Genomic DNA, 25,361 nt, shown 5'->3' with positions numbered 1-25,361 from the left:
TGACTGACTTCGCTAATTTCTCCGACTATACCTCATTCCATCTCGATTTGAACCTCGAGGAAATAACGATTCGTCAAATACACTTTTCTTTGGGTACGCTGCATCAACACTCCTATGCCTTCCGTCATGGAACTCTACATCCGTTCTTTGTCTATTGAAGATCTAGATCAATGCGCAACTGTGGAGTCTGCGGCCTTTCCACCTGGGGAAGCTGCGACTCGTGAAAAAGTGAGTAAAGTGACTCACACTCCGATTCATGAACCACCCTCAGCTCCAGGTAGTTGATGTGGTATGAAGCTTCATGCAGTTATCTGTACCCTTGAGACGATGCCTCCAACTACTCGACTCATTCGCTGTTCTACGCCGCCTAATAGGCCCAGTCTCCAGCAATGTGGTCTAACATTCTAACCCTCAAATTGCCTTAGATCGAGTATCGCTTATCTGTTTGTCCTCATATATGCTACGGGTTATTTGTCCGGCATGGGACAAGTACCCCAGAAGGATGCAGACAACAAGGAGATATCCCAGTCTTGACCAAAGCGCCTGACAGTTGCGGCAGTGACCGGCTCATTGCACACACCATTGCCACGCAGTCAATCTCCCGGGCTGTCAAGGATGGAGACATGGCCTGCCCAGTAAACTGGAAGACGGATCACACGGCTATGCACTGCGTCGGCCATAGACCTGAGGGCAGAACCATTGCGCTGCATTCGCTTGCCGTTTCGCCGTCTTGGCAAAGGCTAGGCTATGGCAAGAAACTCATTTCAATCTACATTAAAGAGATGATGAAGATTGGGCAGGCGGACAGAATTTCAATTCTTACTTATGATAGGCTGGTACCCTACTATCAGCAGTTGGGATTTACAGACTTTGGCAAGAGTCAGTCTGAGTACGCAGGTGTCGTTTGGCACGATTTGGTAAGTTTTGCTTGCAGTAACAAGGCAAGAAGGCATATGCCTATTATGAACGCTTTTAACTGAATATTCTAGACTTTCGAGTTCCGTCATATATAAGAGTATACTAGCCTAACAAGCACGTCACTGTACGCTATGTCTATTATCTTCTCTCCTATACAATATGATGTCGTCATAGTATAGGTGTAGTTGCAGTAGTGGAAACCGTGTATACACTCTGTCATCACATATAAGTTTTGTTGAACAGACTCTCGTACGTTCGTCCAACAAATATGAGGTAGACCAAAGTTGTATGATTATGATAAACCTTCTACATAAAATATTTAGCTGTTATACAAGCAGATGTACTCTGTCCTCGACGTTTTTAAGTCAGTCTGACTTATTTGCGAACAGTCCCTTCGTTAAAATAACTGACAGCCGAGTCTCTAGTTCGTGCCCTTTATACTAGGTGCCTTGAATCATTGAATGACTTACAGATATGTGATCTCAACGTTCTAACAAGTTTAGATATTACTGTTTAATTATGCGTTGTTTTGTTAGAAAGTACTTGGTTTGTCAACGTTGCATTTAGACAACTTGTCAGTAGTCTTTAGTCTTGTGACTAACAACGACCTAATCATTAATTAGTTAAATATATTATCTGAACGCAAACTTCCAAGATCGTTCTTGCTTAATATGGATGCTCTGTCCGGGACACGCTGATAGTTTCCGATTTGCGTTAAAACAAAGAAGACTTAGTTTACACTAATCGTTCTGCAGATAATTCTAAGAGCTGTATCTTTATAGACCCTACTAGCATGTAACTCTAGGTATTAAACCTACTGGATATATTACCCCGCCGCATGGCTAGCTTCGGCAACCGACCGAGTTTCTACCCCACACTTTAAAATATCCGTATAGCCGGTGTCAGCGCTTTTAAGTTTCGTCCAGTGACCCCATAGATCGATCACGTTTGTGTATGTCTCAGCCTGCCACAAAAAGCATGCCGAGCTTGACCCAGCCTTTTCTTCTTCTCATCTTTATAATGCTGTAGCAGTCCTCGAACTCGACAAAAAGCCTCTTGAATCGACATATCGCGACTGTGTGCGCACCACTACAACCATGGTTCGGACTATCGAGCTGTATAATGATGAATTTTACGTCCGTATGGACAGGGCTACCGGGGCTGTTTTGGAGATCACTGATCCTCGCGCCAAAATCCCGATGAACTGGATCAGCTCTCCGGCCAACGCCCCGTGGCAGCCTCTGGGTAGTCGCTGGGGACTAGGATTCGCAGACCTCGGCGCCAATCTTCTCCATCGTCTTTTTTGGAACAGCCCTCAGATTGATCCCTCGAGCAGCCGTGATATCATGGCCGTAACTTATCACGCTGGGCCATTGGAACTCATTGTCCACCGACATCTCGACGGACGGAAGCGGTGCTTAACTGAGTCTTACGAGTTCCGGAATCGAGGTACTTATCCGCTCAATCTTTCCTCACGAGGAGAAACCTCATTTGCAATATACACACCCTTCAACGACCACTATACCAATACTACCGATGCACTTCATTCCCGTACACATGCTCACATTTGGGCCAACGGCGGAAGCTCAGCATGGGTCAAACTCAGTCAGATGGGGGGGCGCGGACGGAATCTTGGTCTTGTACTTACGAAGGGATCGCTGTCTGGCTACAGCATCGAGTCTCGGGATGAAATAACTCATTCCAACACTCGAGGGGTGTTCTTGCTTCATCCTTCTGTCCCAGTTCTCGAGCCTGGTCAGTCAAACACTATCGAGTGGACCTTGTTCTGGCACAGTGATTGGGAGGACTTCTTCGCTCAGTGCGCCCGTCGATCGGGCCAGTTCATTTATTTCGACATTCCAAGGCATACGCTCGTTTCTGGTGACGCCGTCAAGATCCGGATGCGAGGCAGTGCTACTGCTATCAACTCTACGACGACGGTAAACGGCCAGAGTGTGGAACAGGAAGGTTCGACATTCACTTTTATTCATCATGCCGGAGACATGGGTCAGAAGACTCTCTGCATTGCTACCGGCCAGGATGGTGAAAAGAATGAGTCATATGTGTTTCTCAACACTGTTCCACGATGTGACGACCTCATCGAGAGTCGAATCAAGTTCATTGTGGAGAAACAGCAAGTCAAGGATGTTGATGATCTTCTTTACGGTGCCTACGTCGTTTATGACAACCAAGCCGAAGCATCGCCTTTTTACGAGACGCACCAGGACCGCAATGCTGGACGCGAACGTGTTGGTATGGGCGTCCTCATTGGTCGCTGGCTGAAGAAGAAGCCAGATGGCAAGCTGAGGGACTCTTTCACAGCCTACTATTCATTTGTGTGCACAAAGCTTCAAGCGGAGAACGGATTTGTCTTCGACGCCCCAAATGGAACTGGTACCTACATCAACAAGCGCCTCTACAACTGGCCGTGGGTCCTGCAGCTTCATCTTGTCGCCGCGGCCATCGGAATCCCGGCTCTATATGACAAGTCCCCTATTACCAGATTCATGGAAACACTAGAGAATTTCTATGAAGAAGGTGGCGCATCACTCTATGCCATCGGCTTGCCAATTCTTGAGAGCCTCCGAATGCTCCAAGCATTGGGTATGGAGGTAGCTTATCAGCGGGCTAAAAGCCTTTACATCTCCCACGGCCAGAACATTGTGAAACGAGGAACGGACTATCCCCCATTCGAAGTCAATTTTGAGCAGTCCATCGTAGCACCAGCAGCAATTATACTCCTTGAGCTCTATAGGGCGACAGGTGATAAGACATGGCTTGCAGCTGCCGGGTTGCAAATGGAGGTTCTCCTCCGCTTTGCCGGAAAGCAGCCAGACTATCGAGTCCACGACGTCGCCATTCGTCATTGGGACGGTCACTGGTTCGGGAAAGACCGTACATGGGGAGACACATTTCCACACTATTGGAGTACGCTGAACGCCATCGCTCTACATCACTTCAGCATTTCAACTGGAGACCTCTCCTATGGGAAGCAATCTGATGGTGTTCTTCAAGCCAACCTGTCCCTTTTCACACCTGAAGGCAGAGCGTCTTGTGCATGGATTTACCCTCGGTCCGTGAACGGTCGACTAGCTCATTACAAAGACCCTTATGCCAATGACCAAGATTGGGCATTGGCGCATCTTTTGCAGATCGAAGATGACACTTTATGGGTCGAGCAACATGACACACGCCTGATAACATAGGTGAGACCAAGTTATCCATTGCTGGCTAATTCATATCGGTGGGGTACCAATTTCATAATCTAGATTTGGAGGCCTGTGTAGTTGATGCTTTGTTGCAGTATTATTCAGATCTGCTATTTACGTTCAATATCCTGATTTACACTTCAATTACAGATGGAAACATTTGATTGGCATATATACGATGTGACGTGGGCGTTATGGCTTATATGTCCGGTCTAGCATCAATTAAGCACGTTCTCGGACTTTCGATAATCCTGCTGTGAGGTTGTTTACTATTATTTGGTCTACTTTGTGTGGCTCACGTAGTTATAGGTAGTGTACAGGAATTCGTTCTGAGAAATATCGTTGATGGGCATGATGCAATCCTGACACAAACTCACACTCCGTGCGACTGGTCGACTAGTGTAGGTAGTCGATCTCTCTGTCACCTGGTAGCAGCTCCAGGATAAGCTGCCTTGTGTGGCGATAAGTTTGCGTAGGCCGACACCGCCCCGGCCGACTCTAGGCAGTATTTACCCAGTTGAGGACCTACAGGTACACCCCAGTGACAGACTGGCATCGGAACTGCTATCTGACGTAATACGGGCCGACGGCGAAGTGGGAACGGACAGATTGTACGGATAACCCAGGACTATAGGTGTTTGTCCGATAAAGGTTGTGGGTCATTACCGAGCCCCTGTCAGTCCTTGGACTCTTCGCATGGGCAAATGAGTCCGCTGGGTTCATGATGATCGAGGATTTGGGTGGCAATTGTGGGCGTGGCATAGCCCAAGGAGGTCAGAGGCGCCGGTGAATTTGGAAATTGGACGAGCCTTCAGTTAGTACTTAGGCAATCCTAAAATGGTGACCAAACCGCCCTCACGTCGTCAGTTGGTGTTTGGGATGGAAAATGCCAGTCAAAAGCCGGAATTCCTTATAGGGATGATGAAGAGTTGGCATGAATAATAGACGATGGATTATAGGTTAGGGGTTACACCTGCAGAGTCGCTAACTAGTACCTATACCACAAGCGAGTCTGTCACATACTGCTTGTTATGGAAAGGTTCCCCTTAAGTCGGATACGAATGGTATGGTAAGTCGAGTGGAGATGTTAAAGAGACAATCAGTTCCCCATTGGAGATTTCGCTGACAAGTGACAACAGTGGCCCCTGTCCGCCATCCTTCTCGCCTCTAACAATTCCCACCAGTCGCCGAACGTGGTTGAACCTACCCCTGGTTCCTGACACCAGATCCATACGAAGTCCATCTGCCAAATTTGACCTCCGATTCCTCCCAAAATCCACGCAATCTCACTTGCAATGGTACGGAGGTGGCTACCCCTGGGCTATCGCCGTCTTGCATACCGCTTTTGTCATTAGTTGATGTACAGGAAAACTGGAGATATTCCACGCATATACTCCGTATTCTCAGAAAAGATAAGCGGTGCCAACACACCTGTGAAAATCTGTATGAAGCACTCTTTGGTATGGGATCAGGTGAAGCATCCGGCCAAGCGCAAACGCGCCCTTCTATCTTCCTCGTCCTAGGCCACCAATAGTCACTTTTGTATGCCTTGCAAAATAAGAAGCACTGTCCATATATAGAAATACACCTGTTCATGTCACTTCTCCATCGGGCTGGGATCAGTTCCCTGTCATACCGCGTGGGAAGCTGGTCAGGAAATCGTGATTGCATTGAGAAGGCGGCTGATTGTCATCCAGGAACCTGTCATCATGCCCCCCACCCCACTAGAGTCTTTTGCCACTTTGCATCGCCAGCAAAGGAATCCCCTTGGGACTAAAGACCTCAGAGTCTTCAGTGTTCTTCAGAGCTCACGCGGGGTTCTGGGCAACCGGCTCCTCGGCCGATAACTACATATGGCCATGTCACCGGCTTGCTAACGAGGAAGGTGTTTAAGTGATACCCACTTGGTCGGTAGCGAGTGAAGCTGTTCGCCTTAGATGTGGTTCGCTCCATTTGCCGACATTTGTTGGCACACAGGCATTTGGAAAATAATGGCCGATCTCAACCACAGAGTGTGGAAGCGACTATTCTTTTTTTTCCCCACCCGAGTGCCAGGGCCAAAAGGCCCAGCCTACCGCCACTCCAACCTGATACGAGAAGATCTCTTCGGATATGACAATGGTCCATGGCCATAGTTAGGTCAAACTCTGCAAGGTTCTGCGCAACTAGATATGCGGTTGACAATCAGGGGGTACTAGTGCCTCTCGGCTCCTTTTCACGCCGCACGGTAGCAACAGCGCCAGGCAACACGCGGACATGCCGACGTAACCGGTGGTAAGGTTCGTTGTGTTCAGGAACTCACATTTTCAATAAGGGTCCTCCCCATCCATCTTTGTTTCTCACGAGACGGAGAGTCTGGAGACCGCCGTCTGACCCTGCGGCCCACTCTCAGTCCCTCTTTTGGTAGCAGCACGACTCTTCTTCAGATCATTTTTCCTCTGGCCCCGAAGCCGCCCTAGCCTAACATTAATTCGCGTCCTTCGGTCGCAATGGCGGAAATCGAGAACCGTGGCCCGCAGCTTGTGGCCGTCGGCTTGACTCTCGTCATCTCAGCCTTCGTAGCCACTGTCCTCCGGTGTTACGTCCGAGTCTTTCTAGTCAAGAACTTTGGAATTGACGACTGGTTTATGGTTATTGCTACTGTACGCTAAATCCCGATTATCACATATGGCGATACACGTACATTGAAGTTCTAGGCTGACTCGGCCGTCTACAGTTATTCTTTATTCTCTTCGTATCCAGCGCATTGACAGGCGTACACTATGGCACAGGCCGTCACCGTGTAAACCTCAGCGATGAGGACTGGGAGTCCGCCATGATGGTAAGACTACTACTCATTGGTCGGAAGGACAAGCGCTGACAAGCAATAGTATTGGTGGTATTGCTATCTTTGGTACTGTCTCGCCATGATCGCCTCGAAAATTTCCATCGGCTACTTCCTTCTTCGAATAACGGTCCGCAAACTCGATATTTGGATCATATACATTGTCATGATGTTGACAGTCTGCACCGGCGTTGTCTTCTTTTTCGTCACTCTTCTCCAATGCCAGCCCATCTCCTACTTCTGGAATCAAAGCACTCAGAATGGGCATTGCGTCCCAATGGATGTCATCATCGCCCTCACCTTCCTTTACAGCGCCTTCAGTGTTATCTGCGACTTTACCTTTGCCATCCTGCCTATTGTCCTCATCTGGAAGTTGAAGATGAACCGTAAGACGAAGTTGGCACTTGTGCCCGTTATGCTTATGGCCTGCATGTTAGTTTTGTTACTTGTTTCTTGGTCTCTACTTCAGGCTTACTAATATTCCAAAGCGCCAGCTCCGCCGTTGTTGTACGCATGCCGTTTGTGTCAGACTTCAAGAACCCGGACTTTCTTTGTAAGTCCAACCCCCGCTTCCGTTGGCCGCCATCGTGATCAAATTCAGGGTTGCTGATACGCGTAACCGCAGATGCGACAGTGGACATCGCCATTTGGTCTACCGTCGAGCAGGGTTTGGCTTGCACCGCAGGCAGCCTTGCAACCCTCCGCCCGCTGTTTCGGCTCGTAGGATATCGACTAGGGTTCACCTCTATGGGTCCCTCCCAGCTCCACGACTCCGAACGCGGGGATCCATCCGCCAATATGGGTGGCAAAGTCAAAAACGTCAGCAATGCCGATTCGAGTCGTCAGCGACGTGGGCCCTTCAGTCTCACCACTTTCATGGCCAAGGACGATGTCGACAGCCAAGAAATCGCAAATGGCGAGTCAGACCGGAGTCTGCAACATAAGCCGTCAAACAAGCGCGATCGCGGATGGGAGTCTACGGGGAGGCGCGATAACGAGAGCGAAACCGAACTCACCTTTCAAGCTTCAAAGGAGTCAACAGGGAGCGACCGTGAGAACATCACCGTCATTCAAACATTCTCATTACGGGAAGACCGTTTGTGAAGCTGTGTCTTGACTCTGGTGAATTACCTTAGGATTTGACAATCAAAGGATGAAGATTGTACCAGCACATGCAGGATCGATTCGGACGTGAATAGTCTTTTGCCAACCCTGAATGCCCCTTGATTTTACCCCGACACGTTTGACGACAGACCGGTTGTGGTTTACCCATATTCAGCTTCATATCAAGCTCTTTCAGGCTCAGTATATTGGCCATCTAACGTGGATAGAGCACTATGGCACATCAGCTCGACGGCACCTTTCTATCAGCGATTTGAATTTCGTGCCGTTGAGGAAAATCATTCCAAAGACAAAGCCGAATTCCAAAAACACGCTGAGAACAATTCAGTCGGATTCACTCTAGGAGACTCCAGTATGTTTCGGTTACATTCCAGAAACGGCAACGATACCTTGCGTCAAGGGAAAAGTTACTGGGCGCAATGATATTATGCACGACACAAGTATACCGCAGCCAATTAGGGTGCTCACTGTCAATGGCAAAGCTGGCAACCGGCGAACGCTATTGGCCTCCCCACAGGCTTGCTATTCCAATCCTTTTCATCGTACCAGTTGACTGCGACCATAGTTGCGTCACTAGATCGGTCAAGCAGTGGTTCGATCGAGCGTTGTAAAATAAAAGGCCAACATTTACTGCTTTAGCCTCAACTGCGCCGAGTATAGCGAGTGCAAAAGCTTGTACGACAAGTTAGACTTTGTGCTAGAGGACCGTTTTGATAATCCCATTATCATGAGCGAGAGTAGTGGGATATCCTACTTTACGCAGTACTTTCAGTAGTTAGCGTCGGGAGAGTCTGAAGACAAGGAAGCAAAAAGATGTTGATGGCAGGATGTTTCGAATTAGGAATTGCATGCAGCCCACTTTTGTAAGTACATTATTGAATAAGCTGTTGTCTGTACCGTATGGAGACATTGCTTCCGTCTACTGAACCTGATCAAAAGCATTTTCAACATTAATACCCCTTTTGCAACTTTGAGTTTATGTGCAAAGACCTTTGGGTGGGACTTGGCGACAGGCCCTGCTTGAGGGGGTGGTACTACTGGTATATATATGCTGTGACTCGACACTTAGTTCTCCCTTTTGACAGCCACTATATTAGGTGCATGTTTCCGTGAAGATGCTGAAGGTACGTTCTGCTCAGACCGCGCAGGGCGGTTGAGGGCAGGCTGACTAATTAGCGATAAAGGAGTCCCCGAATCATCCTCGGTAGGGTTAGCCCTTGTCTGCTCAATGGCTGCCAGGGAATTCTTCATTACGTTCAGCTGGGCTTGAAGATCAGCGAACTCGCTCCATGATGGGCCGCTAGGCTTCGGTTGCAGTTGATTCGATGCCGCTTTCTTATGCCGTATTAGTTCGGCTTCAACCAGCTCCAGTCTTCGAGTCTGTTCCTTGCTGATCTGAGTCTGATCGGCAATGTGATTACTACACCGATTTTCAAGCAGTTTGACGCGGTTATCGAGGTTCTTAAGATGCTGGTCCACTGTCATTTTGCTGACCCCGACTAAAGTTTTGCAGTGATTGATCAGTGCGGCGTTGGTTGCAATAGTCTCCTCCATTGTCGTCAAACGCCCTTCAAATTCCAAGTTGAACGGATTACTCGAACCCATCATGCCACTTGTTTCATGGTACTCGTCAAGCCTTTCAGGGACTACAGCCTCTAGGCCGCTGGCTTCCTGTTTTCTCAGTGTCTGCAGTTCTGCCTCGACGCTTCCCGTCGTTCGCAGTCTTGCACTGGTCTGACTTTCGAGTTTGCTTTCTAGTTGAAACAATCGAGCCTCAACAAGTTGTTGGTAGTGCTCGTCGTGGTTCCGTCGACTTTCATGGGCCATTATGTCTTTCTTGGCCTCTTCCAGGGCCGACTCCACTCCTGCGACATGGTCTTGGAAACCTTGGATGAGGTTCTGTTGTTTTGTTTGCCGTTTTTGCAACTCTTGGCCAGATTGAAGACATGCCACAGCATCTTTACCCAAGATATCCACTTGATTACTGAGCTGATCCAGTCTTTCCAGTGCCTCCTGGCACTTTGAGGCCGTAAAGATGATTAACTGGTCATGAGCTTTCTGGAGATCCCGCGAGAGGTCTCGAGACTCCAAAAGGAGCTTTGTCTGCTCCTTCAACGTTTGCATTTCTTTGTTGCTTTCTTCCATTCGTCTGTCAGAAGATACCGAGGACGGACTGTTGTTTACCCCAGCGTGCAGTCCGATGCATGATGTGGTTGGACCGTCGAGTGTGAGACTTTGCTCCGTCTGCTGTGCTTCCATGTCATGATGAATTACGTCGTCCGCGGGCCCGGAGCTGGCACTTGTAGACATTTCATCTGAGCTGTTACTATCTTGTTCTTGCGCGGCAGCTTTGTGACGCGCCGAGACAGGCTCGTTTTCCAGTTGTATGCAACTCAGAGGCGATTCTGGGATGCACTGGCGCTTCGCAGTGTCGGGAGTGTTGGGTGTGAACTTGCGCTTCCGACTCTCAGTTCGGATGAGATCATCGATGACATCCTCCGTAGCCTTGGGGGCGGGTGATTCTACTGTATGACCATTGGGTGTGACTGAAGACATGTGGTGATGACCCGGCGAAGGAACAGTAATGCGTTCGAATAGATCTTTCCCAGGAACCGTAACGCGCTCGAACAAATCTTTCCCAGATACATGGGACCGGCCGCTTCCGCCCTTGATCTGAAATGAGTATGATGTTCCATTTCTGGCAGGAAAGGTCCCGATGAGGGGTAGACAGGACTCATCAAAGAGCGACTGAGGGTCAAGGCGTAATTGTTCCAACCATGACGTTGTGACACGCTCCCATTCAGCAGCGATCTCCGGGCCTGACAAAGGGGAGGGCACCGAAGGGCTGGAATCACGGGAATTCCATGCATCGATGAGGTCCGTCAAGAGATCCCGGTGCTTCCGTTTGATGTACGCAGCTGCCAGATAGACGCGGCGGCGTTCCGAGTAGACGTCGACAAGCTCCTTTGTCTTCTGAGGACCGGCATTAGGTACACCCCAGTGACGGGCGATAAACGCCCAGAAGGCATCGTGGTCGAAGGCAAGATGACGACAGCGCGTCACTAGACGGAATAAAACGATGAGATTGGTATAGATGCGGCGCTGGCGGTCCTGCACGTTCTTGGACTCGAGACTCCGCCCGAATCTTTTGACGTTGCCGGGGTGGAGCAGTATAGCCGCGGAAAGGATGGGGTTCTCGGGCCAGGGCGGGACGGGCAGTGACACACCGCTGATGAAGAACATATAAGGATGAGGCACCATGTTGGCGCAGACGAGAGTCGACCCGGTGTGTTTGGTTCAGGAACCGTAGGAGGGCGGAGAGGAGAGGGTGGTGTGTCCGGTCATACCACAGTTGAGTCGTCGTGATGTGTCATACAGGTAGAACCTGAATAAATTCAGGGAGGCATGACAGAAGCACGGCCTGGAACGAATGGAATGGGTGGCGCTAGACGCCCAGCCTATTGAAAGCCGGGATACCTGAAGGGAAGAGGAAACCGGCGTTTGGAGGAAGTTTGTTGGAGAGGTCGGGCTGCTTTATCAATTGTGGCAGCCCAAAAACGAGGAAGGTTCAGTCACGCACGAGCATGTTTGGTGAGATGTGTTAGGTTTTCTCTCCCATCGCGTTTCAAGTAAGAATCTGCCATGCGCGCCTGCCTCCTAGTCAGGGGCGGTGGGGACTGTCTCTCCACTCAATCCTTATTGATGGTTTCTTTTGCCATTCTCTCATTCGGGTATCAACATCATTTGTCATTGTTACATTTTCCTATTAATACAGGAAAAAAAGGCTTTCGTTTTCGTCGTGTGGCCTATTCCATAACCAACACGCTGCGGAAGCGGACCTTGCCAGACAACATGTGCTCCGATGCTTTCTTCGCATCTTGGAGCGAAAATCGCTCGATCATGCACTTGATGCCGTGCGTGACCGCAAAATCAATCGCCTCCTCCGAGTCAAATTGATGTCCACTGGGCCAGCCGCAGACCGACTTGCCTCCTACGATTAGATCGATGGTGTCGACCTCGAGCTTTCCAACCGGAGCGAGCACGCAGAGCTTGCCGCCAGCGTGCAGGCCTGCAGTAAGCGGCGCGATGATTTTGGGGTTGGGCGCCGTCGCGATGATCAACGATGCGCCGCCGAGCTTCTTGAGCTCCTCGATGGGGTCCGACGAGCTCGAGTCGATATACACGTGCGCGCCCAGCTTCATCGCGAAGTCCTTCTTCGAGGCACCCGAGCTAAGTACGACCGTTTTGTAGCCCATGCGGCTGGCGTACTGCACGGCGAGATGACCGAGGCCGCCGAGACCCTGGACAGCGACCAAGTTGCCCTGCTCAATCTGCATCTTGCGGATGCTGTTGAAGACGGTCACTCCGGCACACAGTAGTGGCGCCGTCTCGGCCGGGTCAACGTCCTTGGGTACCCGCACCGCGGCTTCGGAGCGGAGCAGCACGTACTGCGCATACCCGCCGTCGCGGAACACACCGTTGACCGTCCCGTTATCGCATGTCTGGAAAAAGCCTTTCTGGCATTGCCGGCACGTCCCATCATGTCCTGTATCAGAAACGTCAGGATCCTCTCTCACTTAATGGGCACGACGGCATGTATGTATAAGTAGAGCCGGAACATACCTCCATGCCAGGCCCCTCCAACTCGCTCTCCGCCAGAGAACCTGCTTACGCCCTCTCCAACGGCCACCACATCGCCGACAACCTCGTGACCTGGAACTCGGGGGAAGACGCTGTCGCCAAACCCGCCCTCTTGCATGCCCACGTCCGAGTGGCACACACCGCATGCCAAGACCTTGACGAGAATGAGGCCGGGGCCAGGTTGCTTCAGCTCTTGGTCGACGATCTTCAGCGGCGCGCTCTTGGACTCAACCACTGCGGCCTTGTACGTCTTTGGAAGCGATGCCATCGTGATTGCTGATTATATGAAGGACGAGGATGTATGCGCAAGGGTGAAACAATATTGCCTGGTACACTGGAGTAAAGTAAGAATAGGTTTCAGTTTGGAAAAATGTCAAGACTCGGTATGGATGGACCATAGGTAGCCTTTTATCTAATAGCGAATAATGCTAGAACACCCCACACTTTCCTGAAGCGGCGGACATGCAGGTTTACAATCCAGACCCCTCATTATTACCAAGACTGGGACACTGCATCATGCTTACTACCTATGCAGACACTTCACCGAATAGCCACGCAGTACGATAAGACACCACAGTTGCGAACATGCTAATCAAAGAGCCTGGGCTCCTCTGTTGTGGCTACGATGAATCAGGGAAGAGGGGTGAACTGGTGGCGCCCGGACTGCGGGTACATGTTCGGATGACATCAATAATACTCCACTCCACCGTCATTGGCCCCGCATCTCGCGGATGGCACCGAGTACCTAGTTAGCTTGTTGTGAAGCCGATGGAGTTACAAATTGACCGTCGACTGCTAATACTGATCCTGTCGGGACACGGACATAAGGACCCTGATTCATGAAGGCCTCGAATCTCCCGAAGAATCTTGACTGGCTGTGTGGAATGTTACATCCGCAATTGAGCGAAAGATACTAGTGTACGGATAGGTACTGGAGATCACCGGCAACTTGGTCGCGGACAAGATTTTGTCGGCAATCGGATCTGTCGGAAACAGCTTATGTCCTGATTAACATTGCAGGCCCAATCACCAATTGATCCCTCTCGGAGTTGCAGGGGTCTGTTTTTCCAAGTCCGATAAGAACAAGACACCAAGAGCATCAGCTCTATCGGATTAAACAAGCATCTTCCAAACCTCAATTGGTCCTGGATTATAGCGATGCGAATCGTACTGTTCTTGATGGTGAACAAGCTGCTAAGCTAGTATAGATGCTTTTCCCCCCCTATTCCCCCGACGGCCATCTGATAATGAATTGAACAAACGTCATAGGAACACGGCGCATAACATGAACCACGGACTTTGCCAGGGGTTCTTCTTGCTCCCCCTCCCCCCCACCGCGAGCTCGGCCTTTCGCGCGTAGACAATGGGCTCTCGAGTAGCGAAACCCGCCCGCTACTGCTCTGAATGGGACTACCTACTACGTAACTAAGCCACACATGCGTGTATCCGTTGGGGGAATGCCGCCAAAGAGGTCTCGCTCTCGCCCTGAGGAGCTCCGAGGAGCTCAGCGGAGCACGTTCGTTGAGCCAGCCATAAAAGCTTCTAACTTGCCAACACAAGACTATTACTGCATCGATTCACCACGGCACAATTTCTTCATCACAGAGCAGTCCTCGACGTACATACACACAATTCTCAATAATCTTGCAGCCACCTATCCTCATCGGATTCTTCTAACCTGCTTGATATCAACATGTCGCTCCAGGATAAGGTCGTCCTCGTCACAGGGGGCTCCAAGGGCATTGGCCGAGCTATAGCCATTGGCGCCGCAGCCCAGGGAGCAAAGGTCGTCATCAACTACAGTAGCGACTCGTCCGCCGCCGACGAGGTTGTCAAGACTATCGGCAGCGACCGTGTCATCGCTGTGCGCGCTGACAACTCCAAGACATCAGAGTTGCAGAGGCTCGTCGACGCCACCGTCGATCGCTTCGGCAGGATTGACGTCCTCGTCCCTAACGCCGCTATTATGCATATGCGCACCGTCGAGAACACCTCAGAGGAAGATTTCGACGCCATGTTTAACACCAACGTCAAAGGGCCTTACTTCCTGGTTCAGGTGAGAGAGAGAGAGAGATAGAGAGAGAGAGAGAGAGAGAGAATCTTGTACGCGAAGCCGGAACGCTCACTGATGCTAACAACGCTATAGAAAGCGCTCCCTCACATGCCTAAAGGCGGCCGGATCATCTTTCTGTCCACGACGGTGCTCGCAACAAGCAATCTGCCCCCTCCATATCTTCTATATGCGTCAACCAAGGGCAGCATCGAACAGATGACCAAGTACATGGCCAAGGATCTCGCCAGCAAAGGCATTACTGTCAACGCCATCGCACCCGGCCCAATAGGCACAGAGCTCTTTTACAAGGGCAAGACGGATGAGATGATCCAACGAGCAAATGCAAGTAGCCCGTTCAACAGGATAGGCACACCGGAGGAGGTTGCTTCCGTCGTCCTCTTCCTCTCCGGCAAGGAATCAACATGGGTTACAGGTCAAACCATCCGCGTGAATGGTGGAGTAGCATAAGAAACCAAGAAACTGCTGGCCAACAGTTGGAGTAACAGTTTGGGTTGTCAGTAGATAGATAATGTCTCATTGTTCAACTCCCCGGATATAGATTCCTGAGACCCAATAATTGTTCGTCTCCGTTTCTGTATTGTCATCTTCTGGGCCCCGACTGTCGACACGCAGGACCCGATAGCCCTATTACTACTGCGCGCCCAGCGCCGCAAGCGCATTACGGAGCTCCTTTACCGCCGTTGGTACGTCTTCAAAGTTCAAAGCAGAGATTGCCCATTTTGCGTGCTTCTGTGCCTTGGGCAAGTCCATATCATCCGACGGGGCGCTGCTTGGGGTCCATGAGTTGTGCGAGGCGGGAACCACAGGTGCTTTGGGCTGCTGCGCAGCTGACGGGGGCTTGGATTGTTTCGGGGCGGGTGGCGGAGTTGATTCGGCGACGTGCGGTGGAGCTATCTTAGGCGGCTGCCACGGCAAAGTGGCATTCTCTGGGCTGAAAGATGGGCCTGATGAGGATGCGACATAGGGCGATGGTGCCGACGGAGCATTTGCCGAAGCAGCCACTTCGTTCGTGTCCTTCTGACTGAGGGGCGACGGCGGAAAGTCTTCGGGGGGGTCAAAATAACCCTGGTTTTGGTTCGCAGGAGGGTTCAAGTCGTTCGCTGTTGGCACTGAGGGAAGATCAAGGACGCTGGACTGAGTAGGGACTGGTTCGCTCGGCGCGGCGGGAGGTACAGACTCCGAGGGTGTAGAAGCCTTTTTGTAGAACTCGGTCTCTGGATCGTCCTCGACAGAGGCGGGTTTCGGAGGGGGGGAGGTGAGGCCGCGGACATCGGGGTCGTTGGGATCCAAAGCAGGGAGAACTTCCTTGGGTTCCTCTTGTTTGGGGTTGGTCTCATTCGGATCCTTGCCCTCCTTGATAGCCTTGAGTATGCGAGCAGCATTCCACTTCGCGTATTTGACCTTCTTCTGTGTCTCCTCGTCTATGGCTCCCCATATGTTTCCCAGCAAGAGAAAAGTTGCAGCAGCGTCGTATGTATCGGCGGTTTGCCTGCTCAAATTGTGGTTAGCTGGCAACGAAGGTGAGTTTAGCTGGGTTGGGCAGAGGCCGCAAACCGTGTGACTCGATTCGCTTTCATAACCTTCTCTGCCCTCTCGAAAGCGTCCTGCGCGAATTGCTCAACGTATGCCTGCCCGACCGCATCATCTATGATTGCCTCTTCCTGGGCGTTCTCTATTTTGGTCTAGCACGTCATCTGTTAATCACCAGACAGCCCCAGAAACGAACAGTGTCTTATTAGAGCACTTTACCTGTTCAAGTCGGTCCATCAGGTTTGTCGTATAGGAAAGGCTCTCGTCGTCAACATTGTGCAGTCCCTTGGCCAGGATCTGATTGACTACCCAGTACTCGCCTGCGCTTCCGGTCAGTATCGGAGGGTATAGGGCCGCCTCCAGATAGCAGATGGTAGGACGTACACCAGTAGGTAATGACAGGCTTGTATTGACGCAGCTGGTTCGCGCGATTGATGAATCTCGTGATATCGGCCTGTCGCAGGCTATCGGGGATTGGTTCGGCCATGGCTGCGACGACAAGTGGCCTGTGGATGGCTGGAGGGGTAGGAGCGGAATATCCTCGTGTTGAAATTGCGCCGGGTTCGGCCTTGGATTTGGCGGCGGAGGACGAGGGGGAAGAAAAAACTTGCTGTGTGGCAGCTCACAGGCGCAAAGGGTTTGAGAGTATGCGACGAGTGATGCAACACCAAGACGTGGGAGACATGTAATCGGTATCTTGGGAGCGTACCACAGGGTCAAGTTTCCCCACATGCGTGCGTACATCACAGTGGGGGAAAGGTGGTCAGGCCGGTCCTTCTTCCCGTGTAGAAGATGCTGCGCCACACTGACAATCGGCAGCTGATATATGTGGCTCAAGCTCCCCAAGCTCGTGTGGGGTATGTGGCTGGAGAGGATACGAAATGCTTCGATTCGATTGACTGGAAAATTCCATGGTTCCATTCAGAATTCGAATTAGGAACCAACGGTGAGGGGTCCGCGTCTCACAGTTCCACGCTGGCCTCTTTGCACTGGAAAAGAAGCCAAGTAAACAGTTTCTCAGGCTACCTTCACCAGGGGCCCCAATTCCTCACTCCATAAATGCAGAGTCGGATGTTCCCTCATCACTCTGAACCTAGTTCCATGCTCAAACTCTTATTCCCACGTCTTCCCGCCGTCTCTGTCTATTACACCCTCCCTCCTCGTTTCTCTTTTTCTTCTCCCTCTCTCTCGCCCACACACACCAAGGCTCCCTGAGGTAGCGTCTCATTCTCTGCTGCATTCACTCACCTTTCCCACCCCACACACTGCTTAACTCTATATCCACCGCGATGCACCACCCCACTCTGCTCGCCGCTGGCGCTGCCGTACTCTCGGCTTTGCCCGGCGCCCAGGCCGGCATGTATCCCAAGAGCTCTGCCGTGCTCCAAGTTGATGCCAAAAACTATGATGACTTGATCGCCAAGTCTAACTACACCTCGGTATGTCAGTCTGCAGTTATGCTAGTTAAAACTGAGTGTCACTGACCCGCGCCCTACCTGCAGATTGTCGAGTTCTACGCCCCGTGGTGCGGCCACTGCCAGAACCTCAAGCCTGCTTACGAAAAAGCGGCCAAGAATCTCAACGGACTCGCCAAGGTCGCCGCCGTCGATTGCGACGAGGAAGCCAACAAGCCTCTGTGCGGCCAGTTCGGCGTTCAGGGCTTCCCTACCCTCAAGATTGTGAAACCAGGCAAGAAGCCCGGCAAGCCCGTCGTCGAGGACTATCAGGGCCCGCGAACCGCCACCGGCATTGTCGAGGCCGTCGTCGACAAGATCAGCAACCACGTGAAGCGAGTCACCGACAAGGACATTGACTCCTTCGTCGAGGGAGATAGGCCCAAAGCTATCCTCTTCACCGAGAAGGGTACCACCAGCGCCCTCCTCCGCAGTGTCGCTATCGACTTCCTCGACGCAGTCACGGTCGGTCAAGTTCGCAGCAAGGAGTCAAAGGCAGTCGAGAAGTTTGGAGTCAAGTCATTTCCTACATTGGTGCTTCTGCCTGGTGGCGACAAGGAGCCTATTGTCTACGACGGAGAGATGAAGAAGGACGGCCTCGTTTCGTTCATTTCACAGGTGGCCTCTCCGAACCCAGACCCTGCGCCCAAGGGCGACAAGAAGAAAGCGGATAAGAAGACGGAGAAGAAGGCTGGGAAGAAGGCTGAGAAGAGCGAGCCCGCATCCGCCCAGTCGAGTACCAGCACTGCGGCCGATGAGAAGGCCACCCCCAAGGCCGAAACCTCTAACGAGACCCCCTCTGCTGAGCAGACCGCCCCTGCCGCCAGCGCTGTTCCTTCTCTGCCCGTCGCCGATACCCCCGAGAAGCTCCAGGCCGAATGTCTCAGTGCCAAGTCGCACACCTGCATCTTGGCTTTTGTGCCGTCCAAGGAGAACGAAAAAGCCGAAAAGGCTCTTACCAGCCTATCGGAGCTTGTTCACAAGTACGAACAGAGCCACCGCAAGCTGTTCCCTTTCTTTTCCGTGCCCAGCGACAACACCGCCGCCTCTACCGTTACCAAGGGTCTTGGTCTCACTGGTGACGTTGAGATCGTTGCCGTGAATGCCCGCCGTGGCTGGTGGAGACACTACGAAGGTGACTTCGATGTTGTGAGCGTCGAGAGTTGGATTGATGCTATTCGTCTGGGCGAGGGTGTTAAGCAGACGCTGCCCGAGGGTCTCGTTGTTGAGGAGGTCAAGACTGAGTCTGCAGAGGAGAGCACTGCCTCCACCGCAGCTACGGAACCCGTCCCCAAGTCGGAGACTGAGGCGCCTAAGGAAACGCCATCCGATGCCCACGACGAGCTGTAAAGTTTTTGTCTTCCAAATTTCGAATTCTGTGTATCGTTAGCTCCGGCTGTACAATAGTGATGCAATAGGAAAATCTAACCATTGTCAATGCCACTTGCTCAGCTCCCATGTCTGTTGCAGTGCGTGGGCGTGCCCCCTCATGATTCCATGTCCAAGTCCAAACCAGTACCTCTCTCCACTGCACCCTCCTGGACCATCTGACGGCCCTTTTCTTTGACAACGCGGTCCATAAACTGCCGCACCTGTTTGCATCCATCCACACCAACCGCAAGCATGCCCTCCAAACGGCTGACCTGAACACGACTCTCACACACCAACACAGCAACGCGGTCCGTCAATCCCAGGGTTCCCACTGTCATGTATGGTAGCTCCTGCTCCTCCTGCGTATTGAGATCAAGCAAGGGATCTGCGCCATCGTCAGCAGCAGCGTATGTCGATGTTGAGCCTGCCGTGCACGCGGCAATGTAGTCAGTCATAGGGATACCCGCGTCGATGAGGGCAAGCGTCGAAGCATTAAGCAGAGCCGCTAGCAGAGACCCATCCTGCGACAGCACGTGTAGGGAGATGGATATGCTGCTGTGGGGAAAGAGGTGGGTGTGGAGGTTTGCTGAGACGGCTTTGGCAATGGTAGCCTCGAGCTCCTGGGTTCGTCTGGAATTGACTGGTGGTTAGTTGACATTGAATCACCACACTGACTAGAAATTGCACCATCCCCTCCCAAAATCTACTCACTTATCGTTACGGCCCCGCTTCCTGCGGTCGACGGAACTGAAGCCGGCGACGACGAGGTTGACAGTGACGGCGGCCTCCTTGGTCTGACCGCCCGCACCACCGCGGCGCTGGGGTTCGGTCGGTCCCGTCACGACGCACATGACTTTAGTGTGTCCCATCTCGAGGTAGCTGGAGCCATCGGCAGCTTCTTGGGTCCGGATCTGGGCGTGCAGCCGTCGCAGCTCGTTCCATCGGCGGCCATCAACGCGCAGCAGCGCCATGGAGTATGTCGAGGTGTCGAGCGGCATTGTTAGGTAATCAGCGGACGGTCAACCTTGCAGGAAGAGTACGACTTGAGATGAAATGTATTGGAAAGGCGAGCAATAATTATTGGGGTTACGCCGAGAGAGGTGAGGTGCAGGTGTTGTAACGGGGCTGCTGCGATAGAGCAGAGCAAAACCAAAATTTTGGAAAGCGTCAACCCACCCACCAGCGAGCGCGAGGTGGGATAGTGGGGCCGGGCGTCGGTGTGTCGGCATCCGGGCCCCGGTCCATAGAAAGCTTGGGCCTGTAAGCCCCTGAACCCCCAGAGCGCAAGCATGGCCCGCACTGTCCACTCCCGAAATCGCGGGGAAGCTTTCCCTCCTTCGTCGCATCTCGAGTAAGCACGTGAGGCAGGTAGGGTAGGTAATGAGACAGCTTGACGAGGGGTAAGGTCTCGGAACTAAACCAAGCTTCAGCATGGATGTTGCACGTTGGCTCTGCAGACCAACCACTGCGCTGTGCTTTTGCTGAATGTCACCTGCTGGCAGGGGCTGAAAACGCGGGGTAACAAGAGTCAATGCATTGCTAAAGGTAGATAGATGTGCCAGGTCGTGTGATGTGGGCACCGATGCGGGCCGGTGAGCGATGCGGCAAGGAATCGAGATTGGTAGTGGCTTTGAGCGGCCCTTCCCAGGTGTGATTTGGAGTCGATCATTACAAGCCTCAAACGCACACGACACCATAACATGGTTGTGTTTATGCCTATGTCTTTCATTTCTCGTCATGCTAGTATTACAGTCTCATCGCAAGAGAGAAGAGTGAGAAAGGTGGGTTTAACCACCGTCATGATTCCAATGCCAATTCCAGTTCCAACCCCATAGCCTTGATGGCGTTCCGCCTTTCCCATAACCGAAAACCCGGGCCCAAAGTTGTGCAAGTGCGTCGAAAATAAAACGAGAGACGAAAAGCGAACACGATGGGTTTCCACCATCATGCCATTACGCCATGACCAGTACGCCCATGCTGGACGTGTTGAACTCGGACGCCGGAGGCACCAGCACCAGGTTACTGGCCTTGTCCTCTTCGTCAGGTCCATCGGTCCATCCTCTCTCGGGTCCCCATCTAATCTTGCGGTTGTTTGCCACAGTTATATCAAGCAATCCTCGCATCATCGCGCCCGACTTCTTGACACTCGACCATGCATCAAAGGTGACAGTGTCGAGCCAGGGCATCTCATTCAAGATTTCCGTGAGGAGAGTTTTGCTGAATTCTTCGTAGAACCCGTCTGAGCGACGAAACCCATTGAACACACCGTCACTGGGGTCGCATTCAACCATAACCGTGAGACGGCGGACGTTGACGCATTCATTCAGGCCGAGAGCGGGAGTGACGACCCATCCTCTGGGGGGCTTTGACCAGCCAGGACCAAGGCGAAGCTCCAGAGATGTGATGAGTGATCGTGAGCTCGGCTTGAGGCGGGCCAGAAGGGGCTTTTTGGTCTTGAAGTATTTCCCCGGGTGAGTTGGAAAGATGCGGAAGGAGCGGCTACTATAGAAGTAGTGCGAGACTTCGTGGTAGATGGTGCGGCATGTCCGTTGAATTCCAAGCTTTTTGTGGAAGTTCTTGTAATTGTCTGGATCGAGATCAACGACTCCGCCGCCACCCTCAAAATAGTAATTGTAGACCTTGAGGCGCAATTCCGAGGGCAGTGCCATGAAGGCAAAGGGCTTTGCTCTCTTCCTGGCTGCTCTTCTCTCGCTCAAGGTAAGGGAGCCAATGCTGTCGCCCAGGGCATCCAGTTCGGCTTCTGAAGCATACGTTGACGGGTAGGCTGAACTCAGGGGAGTCGTGAGGGTAGAGGTAATAGGCGTCGGGTCGAGCGACGGGCCGGCGGCACGAGAGATCTTGCCACGACGAACCATAGTGGCGACAGTAAGTCCTTTTTTTCCTCTCTCCAAGGGCTACTGGGGAGGGATTCGGAGGTGGAATTCCTTCTGGGCCCCAAGGCTTCTTTGTGGTTGTTTTGATGCGGCGTTGTTCAAAGTATTCGGGGCGTTCGTGGTACTCGTGGTCCTAGATCGGAGAGACGGCGGCAGTGGCGGGGTGGCGGGGTACTTTGTCGCAAGGGGTATCTGGTGGCTATGTGCAGAGATTTCAATAGCTTTTTGCTAAGATGTGATGTTAGGTGAAGTAGGTCAACAGGTGGTCTTGAATGGCACCAGAATCACAGAGGGTGGTCCCATTGTGATCGATGCAGCGAACTTGGGGACCACCCTCTAGAATCCACCACGCGCAGCGGCCATGTTGACGATGTGTGTGTGCGTTTGTGGAATGTGACTGTGATTGAGTGGTGTCGGCTAACTGGGACGTCGTGGGGGGTTCAGTGGTATTGGAGGGAATGTGTCGATTGAGAAATCCTGCTTGTTAGGATTGAAACAGAGGAAGGAGTGTTACAGGGGAAGTTGCAGGCGGAGGTATCGGGGTCCGGGTGCAGTTTAATGATGGAGGGAGGAGCAGTCGCAGCAGAACAGACGGCAAGCACTCATGTCATGCCATGCCATGCAATGCCGTACAGTGCAGAGGCAACTGATTAGAGAAGGTTCGCACGTGAGCCGGTGCTCGGGATGCTGTATTTAATTGACTAAGCCTGGTTTTCCAAGACCAATCAGATTGCACCAAGTACTATGCATGACCTCATTGGACAGAATGAGTTTCGTACACAGCATGCTAACTCGCAATGAAGGAATCCCCAAAGTTCATATTACAGTCCCATAGGCAGTAATCGTGTGCAATAGATAACTATGCAGTAGACACAATTAGGTTGTCAACAATTGCAGCTACCTACCTAGGTACCTAGTAAAGTGTAGTGGTTGATAGCCGGAAGATACTCGGTAGTAAACGGGCAAGCGTCGCTCATTCTTACTGGACCCAATTAGAGCTAAATTTCGGTCAAAGTGGGGGCCGGACTTTCAGAGCAGAAGCTGTCGAGGAAAGGTACCTATTGAGGTACGTAAGTACCTAAATAGGTTAACCGTGCACCGCACTGTTACTTGCCCCCCCAGGCCTGTTTGTTCCCTGCCCAAAGGTTGTGAGGTGGTGCTTTCTCTTCGAAAATTTCTAGTGTCTTCGTCAGGAATATCACCAAGCCCACTCCACCTCGACCTTGCTCCGCCAGCATCAGCCGATTCTTGTTAGTTGGCGCATCTGATTCCCCCTCGACCTTTCCATTCGGAATCGAAAAGTACCATCTGGCACCGGGCCCATCGTACAACTACGGAACCACTTTGGCCTTTGCAACGCCATGCTGTCGAGGGCAGCTCGGATCGCGCGCCTGCAGCCGACTGCGGCGCAGCTCTACCGCTCCGTCGCAACACCAGCTGCGAGACCCCGATTCCGAGCTTCATCATGGAGCAGGGGTTTCGCGCAGGACAATAAGCCCAAGGACCTCTCTTCGGGAAAGCCTACTGATCAGCAGAAGCCTGCCGACTCAACACCAGGCGAGACCCCAGCTTCATCGAGTGCCGACTACCAAGTAGCCTACGAGGAGGCTGCTGAAGCCTCGTCCAAAACTTCCTCGACCCAGACACCCAAAGACGGCGCTAAGCCAGATGCCGCCGATGCGACCGAAGCTCCTGAACAGCCCATGCACACCGGCCCTCTGCCCGACCTCACCCAGGGCATTCCCTCCACCTTGGCTTATGAGATGTCCGGCGCGACCAGCAAGGCGGCTCTTGCCGCCATCGCTGAAGAGGAAGCCGTCGCTCAGGGTGGTGGACGTGGCCGTGGAGAGCTTCCCGACTCCGCATACGTTTCCTCGACGGACAGAAAGCGTCAGCAGCTCGCAAGCCGCATGTTTCTCGCCTTCGTTGGCTTCGGCGCCGCCGGTATGCTCTATCTCGGACGTAACTGGGACGACAAGGAAGAGGAAGCCAGACACGCAGAGACGGCCCCGAATGGTTGGGGCTTTGGTGCCTGGTGGAACAGAGTCACTGCCCGTACCGGTGACTTCATGAACTACTACCAAGAGCCTGCCTTTGAGAAGCTTCTCCCCGACCCTGACCCATCTTTCGAGCGTCCCTACACCCTGTGCATCAGCTTAGAGGACATGCTCGTTCACAGCGAATGGACCCGTGAACACGGCTGGAGAGTGGCCAAGCGTCCCGGTGTCGACTACTTCCTGCGCTACCTCAGCCAGTACTACGAGCTGGTTCTCTTCACCAGCGTACCCTTCGCCATTGGCGAGCCCCTCGTCAGGAAGCTCGACCCCTTCCGCTTTATCATGTGGCCTCTCTACCGCGAAGCGACCAAGTACAAGGACGGAGAGGTTGTCAAGGTTCGAAACACACCCATCCTAAGCCGCGTATGCTGCCCATGCTGATTTGCACAAAGGATCTTTCATACCTGAACCGTGATCTGTCCAAGGTTATCATCCTCGACACTAGCGAAAAACACGTCCAGAACCAGCCCGAGAACGCCATTGTATTGCCCAAGTGGACGGGTGACACCAAGGACAAGGAACTCGTCAGCCTCATCCCGTTCCTTGAGTACATTCATACGATGCAGTATGGCGATGTTCGCAAGGTTCTCAAGTCCTTCGAGGGCAAGCACATTCCTACCGAGTTCGCCCGCCGCGAGGCTATCGCGCGAGCCGAGTTCAACAAGCAGGTCGAGGCCAAGAAGAAGAAGGCACCTTCCGGCATGAGCTTGCTCGGTGGCATGCTCGGCCTGAAGCCCTCCAACATGAGCCTGATGGTCGCGCCTGATGGAGAGCAGAGCCCTCATGAGGCTCTCGCCCAGGGCAAGATGCTCCAAGACATTGCACGCGAGCGTGGCCAGCGCAACTACGAGTTGCTCGAGAAGGAGATTCGTGAGAACGGTGAGAAATGGCTAAAGGAGGAGGCCGCTATGCAGGAGAAAGCCCAGCAAGAGGCCATGCAGAACATGATGGGCTCCTTTGGCGGATGGTTCGTCAAGGGTGACGACGCCAACAAGAAGCAGTAAAAAGGGGTGCTTCACTTTCGCCAACCCCGGGCTAATGAGCACCAATCGTGCAGTGCAGTATACCGGCATCAACCGTTCACTCCTCTTATTACGAAAGAACTATCTGTATTTGTATTACCAAGGCGGGCTTGGGCGGCTAGGAGATGCCTCAACTTGCATATAGACTTGACGACGCGTGGGTCTGCGTATGTACGAAACTTTGTATACTACCCTACCTTAGACCACCATATGGGGAAGAAACGTGGTCCGACCCTGACAGTTTC

The 25,361-nt window shown here is 52.3% G+C and overlaps 10 protein-coding genes across 10 annotated transcripts; 6 read left to right on the top strand and 4 right to left on the bottom strand.

The window, feature by feature from the left end:
- Nucleotides 1–126: 126 nt before the first annotated feature.
- Nucleotides 127–1,013, top strand: GLRG_08602 (acetyltransferase; the record flags this gene model as incomplete). Its single annotated transcript, XM_008099502.1, has 3 exons — nucleotides 127–228; nucleotides 426–917; nucleotides 990–1,013. 3 exons carry the CDS (start codon nucleotides 127–129, stop codon nucleotides 1,011–1,013), a joined length of 618 nt encoding a protein of 205 aa, XP_008097693.1.
- Nucleotides 1,014–2,015: 1,002 nt separating this feature from the next.
- Nucleotides 2,016–4,124, top strand: GLRG_08601 (six-hairpin glycosidase; the record flags this gene model as incomplete). Its single annotated transcript, XM_008099501.1, has 1 exon — nucleotides 2,016–4,124. One exon carries the CDS (start codon nucleotides 2,016–2,018, stop codon nucleotides 4,122–4,124), a length of 2,109 nt encoding a protein of 702 aa, XP_008097692.1.
- Nucleotides 4,125–6,616: 2,492 nt separating this feature from the next.
- GLRG_08600 (uncharacterized protein) lies at nucleotides 6,617–8,055 on the top strand (the record flags this gene model as incomplete). The annotated part of the gene is made up of 5 exons (XM_008099500.1): nucleotides 6,617–6,769; nucleotides 6,844–6,948; nucleotides 6,998–7,383; nucleotides 7,440–7,504; nucleotides 7,577–8,055. The coding sequence occupies 5 exons, from the start codon at nucleotides 6,617–6,619 to the stop codon at nucleotides 8,053–8,055; spliced, it is 1,188 nt and encodes a 395-aa protein (XP_008097691.1).
- Nucleotides 8,056–11,879: 3,824 nt separating this feature from the next.
- Nucleotides 11,880–12,982, bottom strand: GLRG_08599 (alcohol dehydrogenase GroES-like domain-containing protein; the record flags this gene model as incomplete). Its single annotated transcript, XM_008099499.1, has 2 exons — nucleotides 11,880–12,619; nucleotides 12,697–12,982. 2 exons carry the CDS (start codon nucleotides 12,980–12,982, stop codon nucleotides 11,880–11,882), a joined length of 1,026 nt encoding a protein of 341 aa, XP_008097690.1.
- Nucleotides 12,983–14,407: 1,425 nt separating this feature from the next.
- On the top strand, nucleotides 14,408–15,235 carry GLRG_08598 (short chain dehydrogenase; the record flags this gene model as incomplete). Its single annotated transcript, XM_008099498.1, has 2 exons — nucleotides 14,408–14,770; nucleotides 14,861–15,235. The coding sequence occupies 2 exons, from the start codon at nucleotides 14,408–14,410 to the stop codon at nucleotides 15,233–15,235; spliced, it is 738 nt and encodes a 245-aa protein (XP_008097689.1).
- A 183-nt stretch (nucleotides 15,236–15,418) lies between these two features.
- Nucleotides 15,419–16,805, bottom strand: GLRG_08597 (uncharacterized protein; the record flags this gene model as incomplete). The annotated part of the gene is made up of 4 exons (XM_008099497.1): nucleotides 15,419–16,277; nucleotides 16,343–16,470; nucleotides 16,538–16,638; nucleotides 16,703–16,805. 4 exons carry the CDS (start codon nucleotides 16,803–16,805, stop codon nucleotides 15,419–15,421), a joined length of 1,191 nt encoding a protein of 396 aa, XP_008097688.1.
- An 802-nt stretch (nucleotides 16,806–17,607) lies between these two features.
- GLRG_08596 (uncharacterized protein) lies at nucleotides 17,608–19,122 on the top strand (the record flags this gene model as incomplete). The annotated part of the gene is made up of 2 exons (XM_008099496.1): nucleotides 17,608–17,757; nucleotides 17,821–19,122. 2 exons carry the CDS (start codon nucleotides 17,608–17,610, stop codon nucleotides 19,120–19,122), a joined length of 1,452 nt encoding a protein of 483 aa, XP_008097687.1.
- A 137-nt stretch (nucleotides 19,123–19,259) lies between these two features.
- Nucleotides 19,260–20,141, bottom strand: GLRG_08595 (3' exoribonuclease family protein; the record flags this gene model as incomplete). Its single annotated transcript, XM_008099495.1, has 2 exons — nucleotides 19,260–19,773; nucleotides 19,855–20,141. The coding sequence occupies 2 exons, from the start codon at nucleotides 20,139–20,141 to the stop codon at nucleotides 19,260–19,262; spliced, it is 801 nt and encodes a 266-aa protein (XP_008097686.1).
- Nucleotides 20,142–21,095: 954 nt separating this feature from the next.
- Nucleotides 21,096–22,019, bottom strand: GLRG_08594 (uncharacterized protein; the record flags this gene model as incomplete). The annotated part of the gene is made up of 1 exon (XM_008099494.1): nucleotides 21,096–22,019. The coding sequence occupies one exon, from the start codon at nucleotides 22,017–22,019 to the stop codon at nucleotides 21,096–21,098; it is 924 nt and encodes a 307-aa protein (XP_008097685.1).
- A 1,379-nt stretch (nucleotides 22,020–23,398) lies between these two features.
- GLRG_08593 (NLI interacting factor-like phosphatase) lies at nucleotides 23,399–25,098 on the top strand (the record flags this gene model as incomplete). Its single annotated transcript, XM_008099493.1, has 2 exons — nucleotides 23,399–24,430; nucleotides 24,487–25,098. The coding sequence occupies 2 exons, from the start codon at nucleotides 23,399–23,401 to the stop codon at nucleotides 25,096–25,098; spliced, it is 1,644 nt and encodes a 547-aa protein (XP_008097684.1).
- Nucleotides 25,099–25,361: the final 263 nt, after the last annotated feature.

Source organism: Colletotrichum graminicola, assembly GCF_000149035.1.
Source record: "Colletotrichum graminicola M1.001 genomic scaffold supercont1.42, whole genome shotgun sequence".
Lineage (NCBI taxonomy): Eukaryota > Fungi > Ascomycota > Sordariomycetes > Glomerellales > Glomerellaceae > Colletotrichum > Colletotrichum graminicola.
This window is presented reverse-complemented; position numbering and strand designations above follow the sequence as displayed.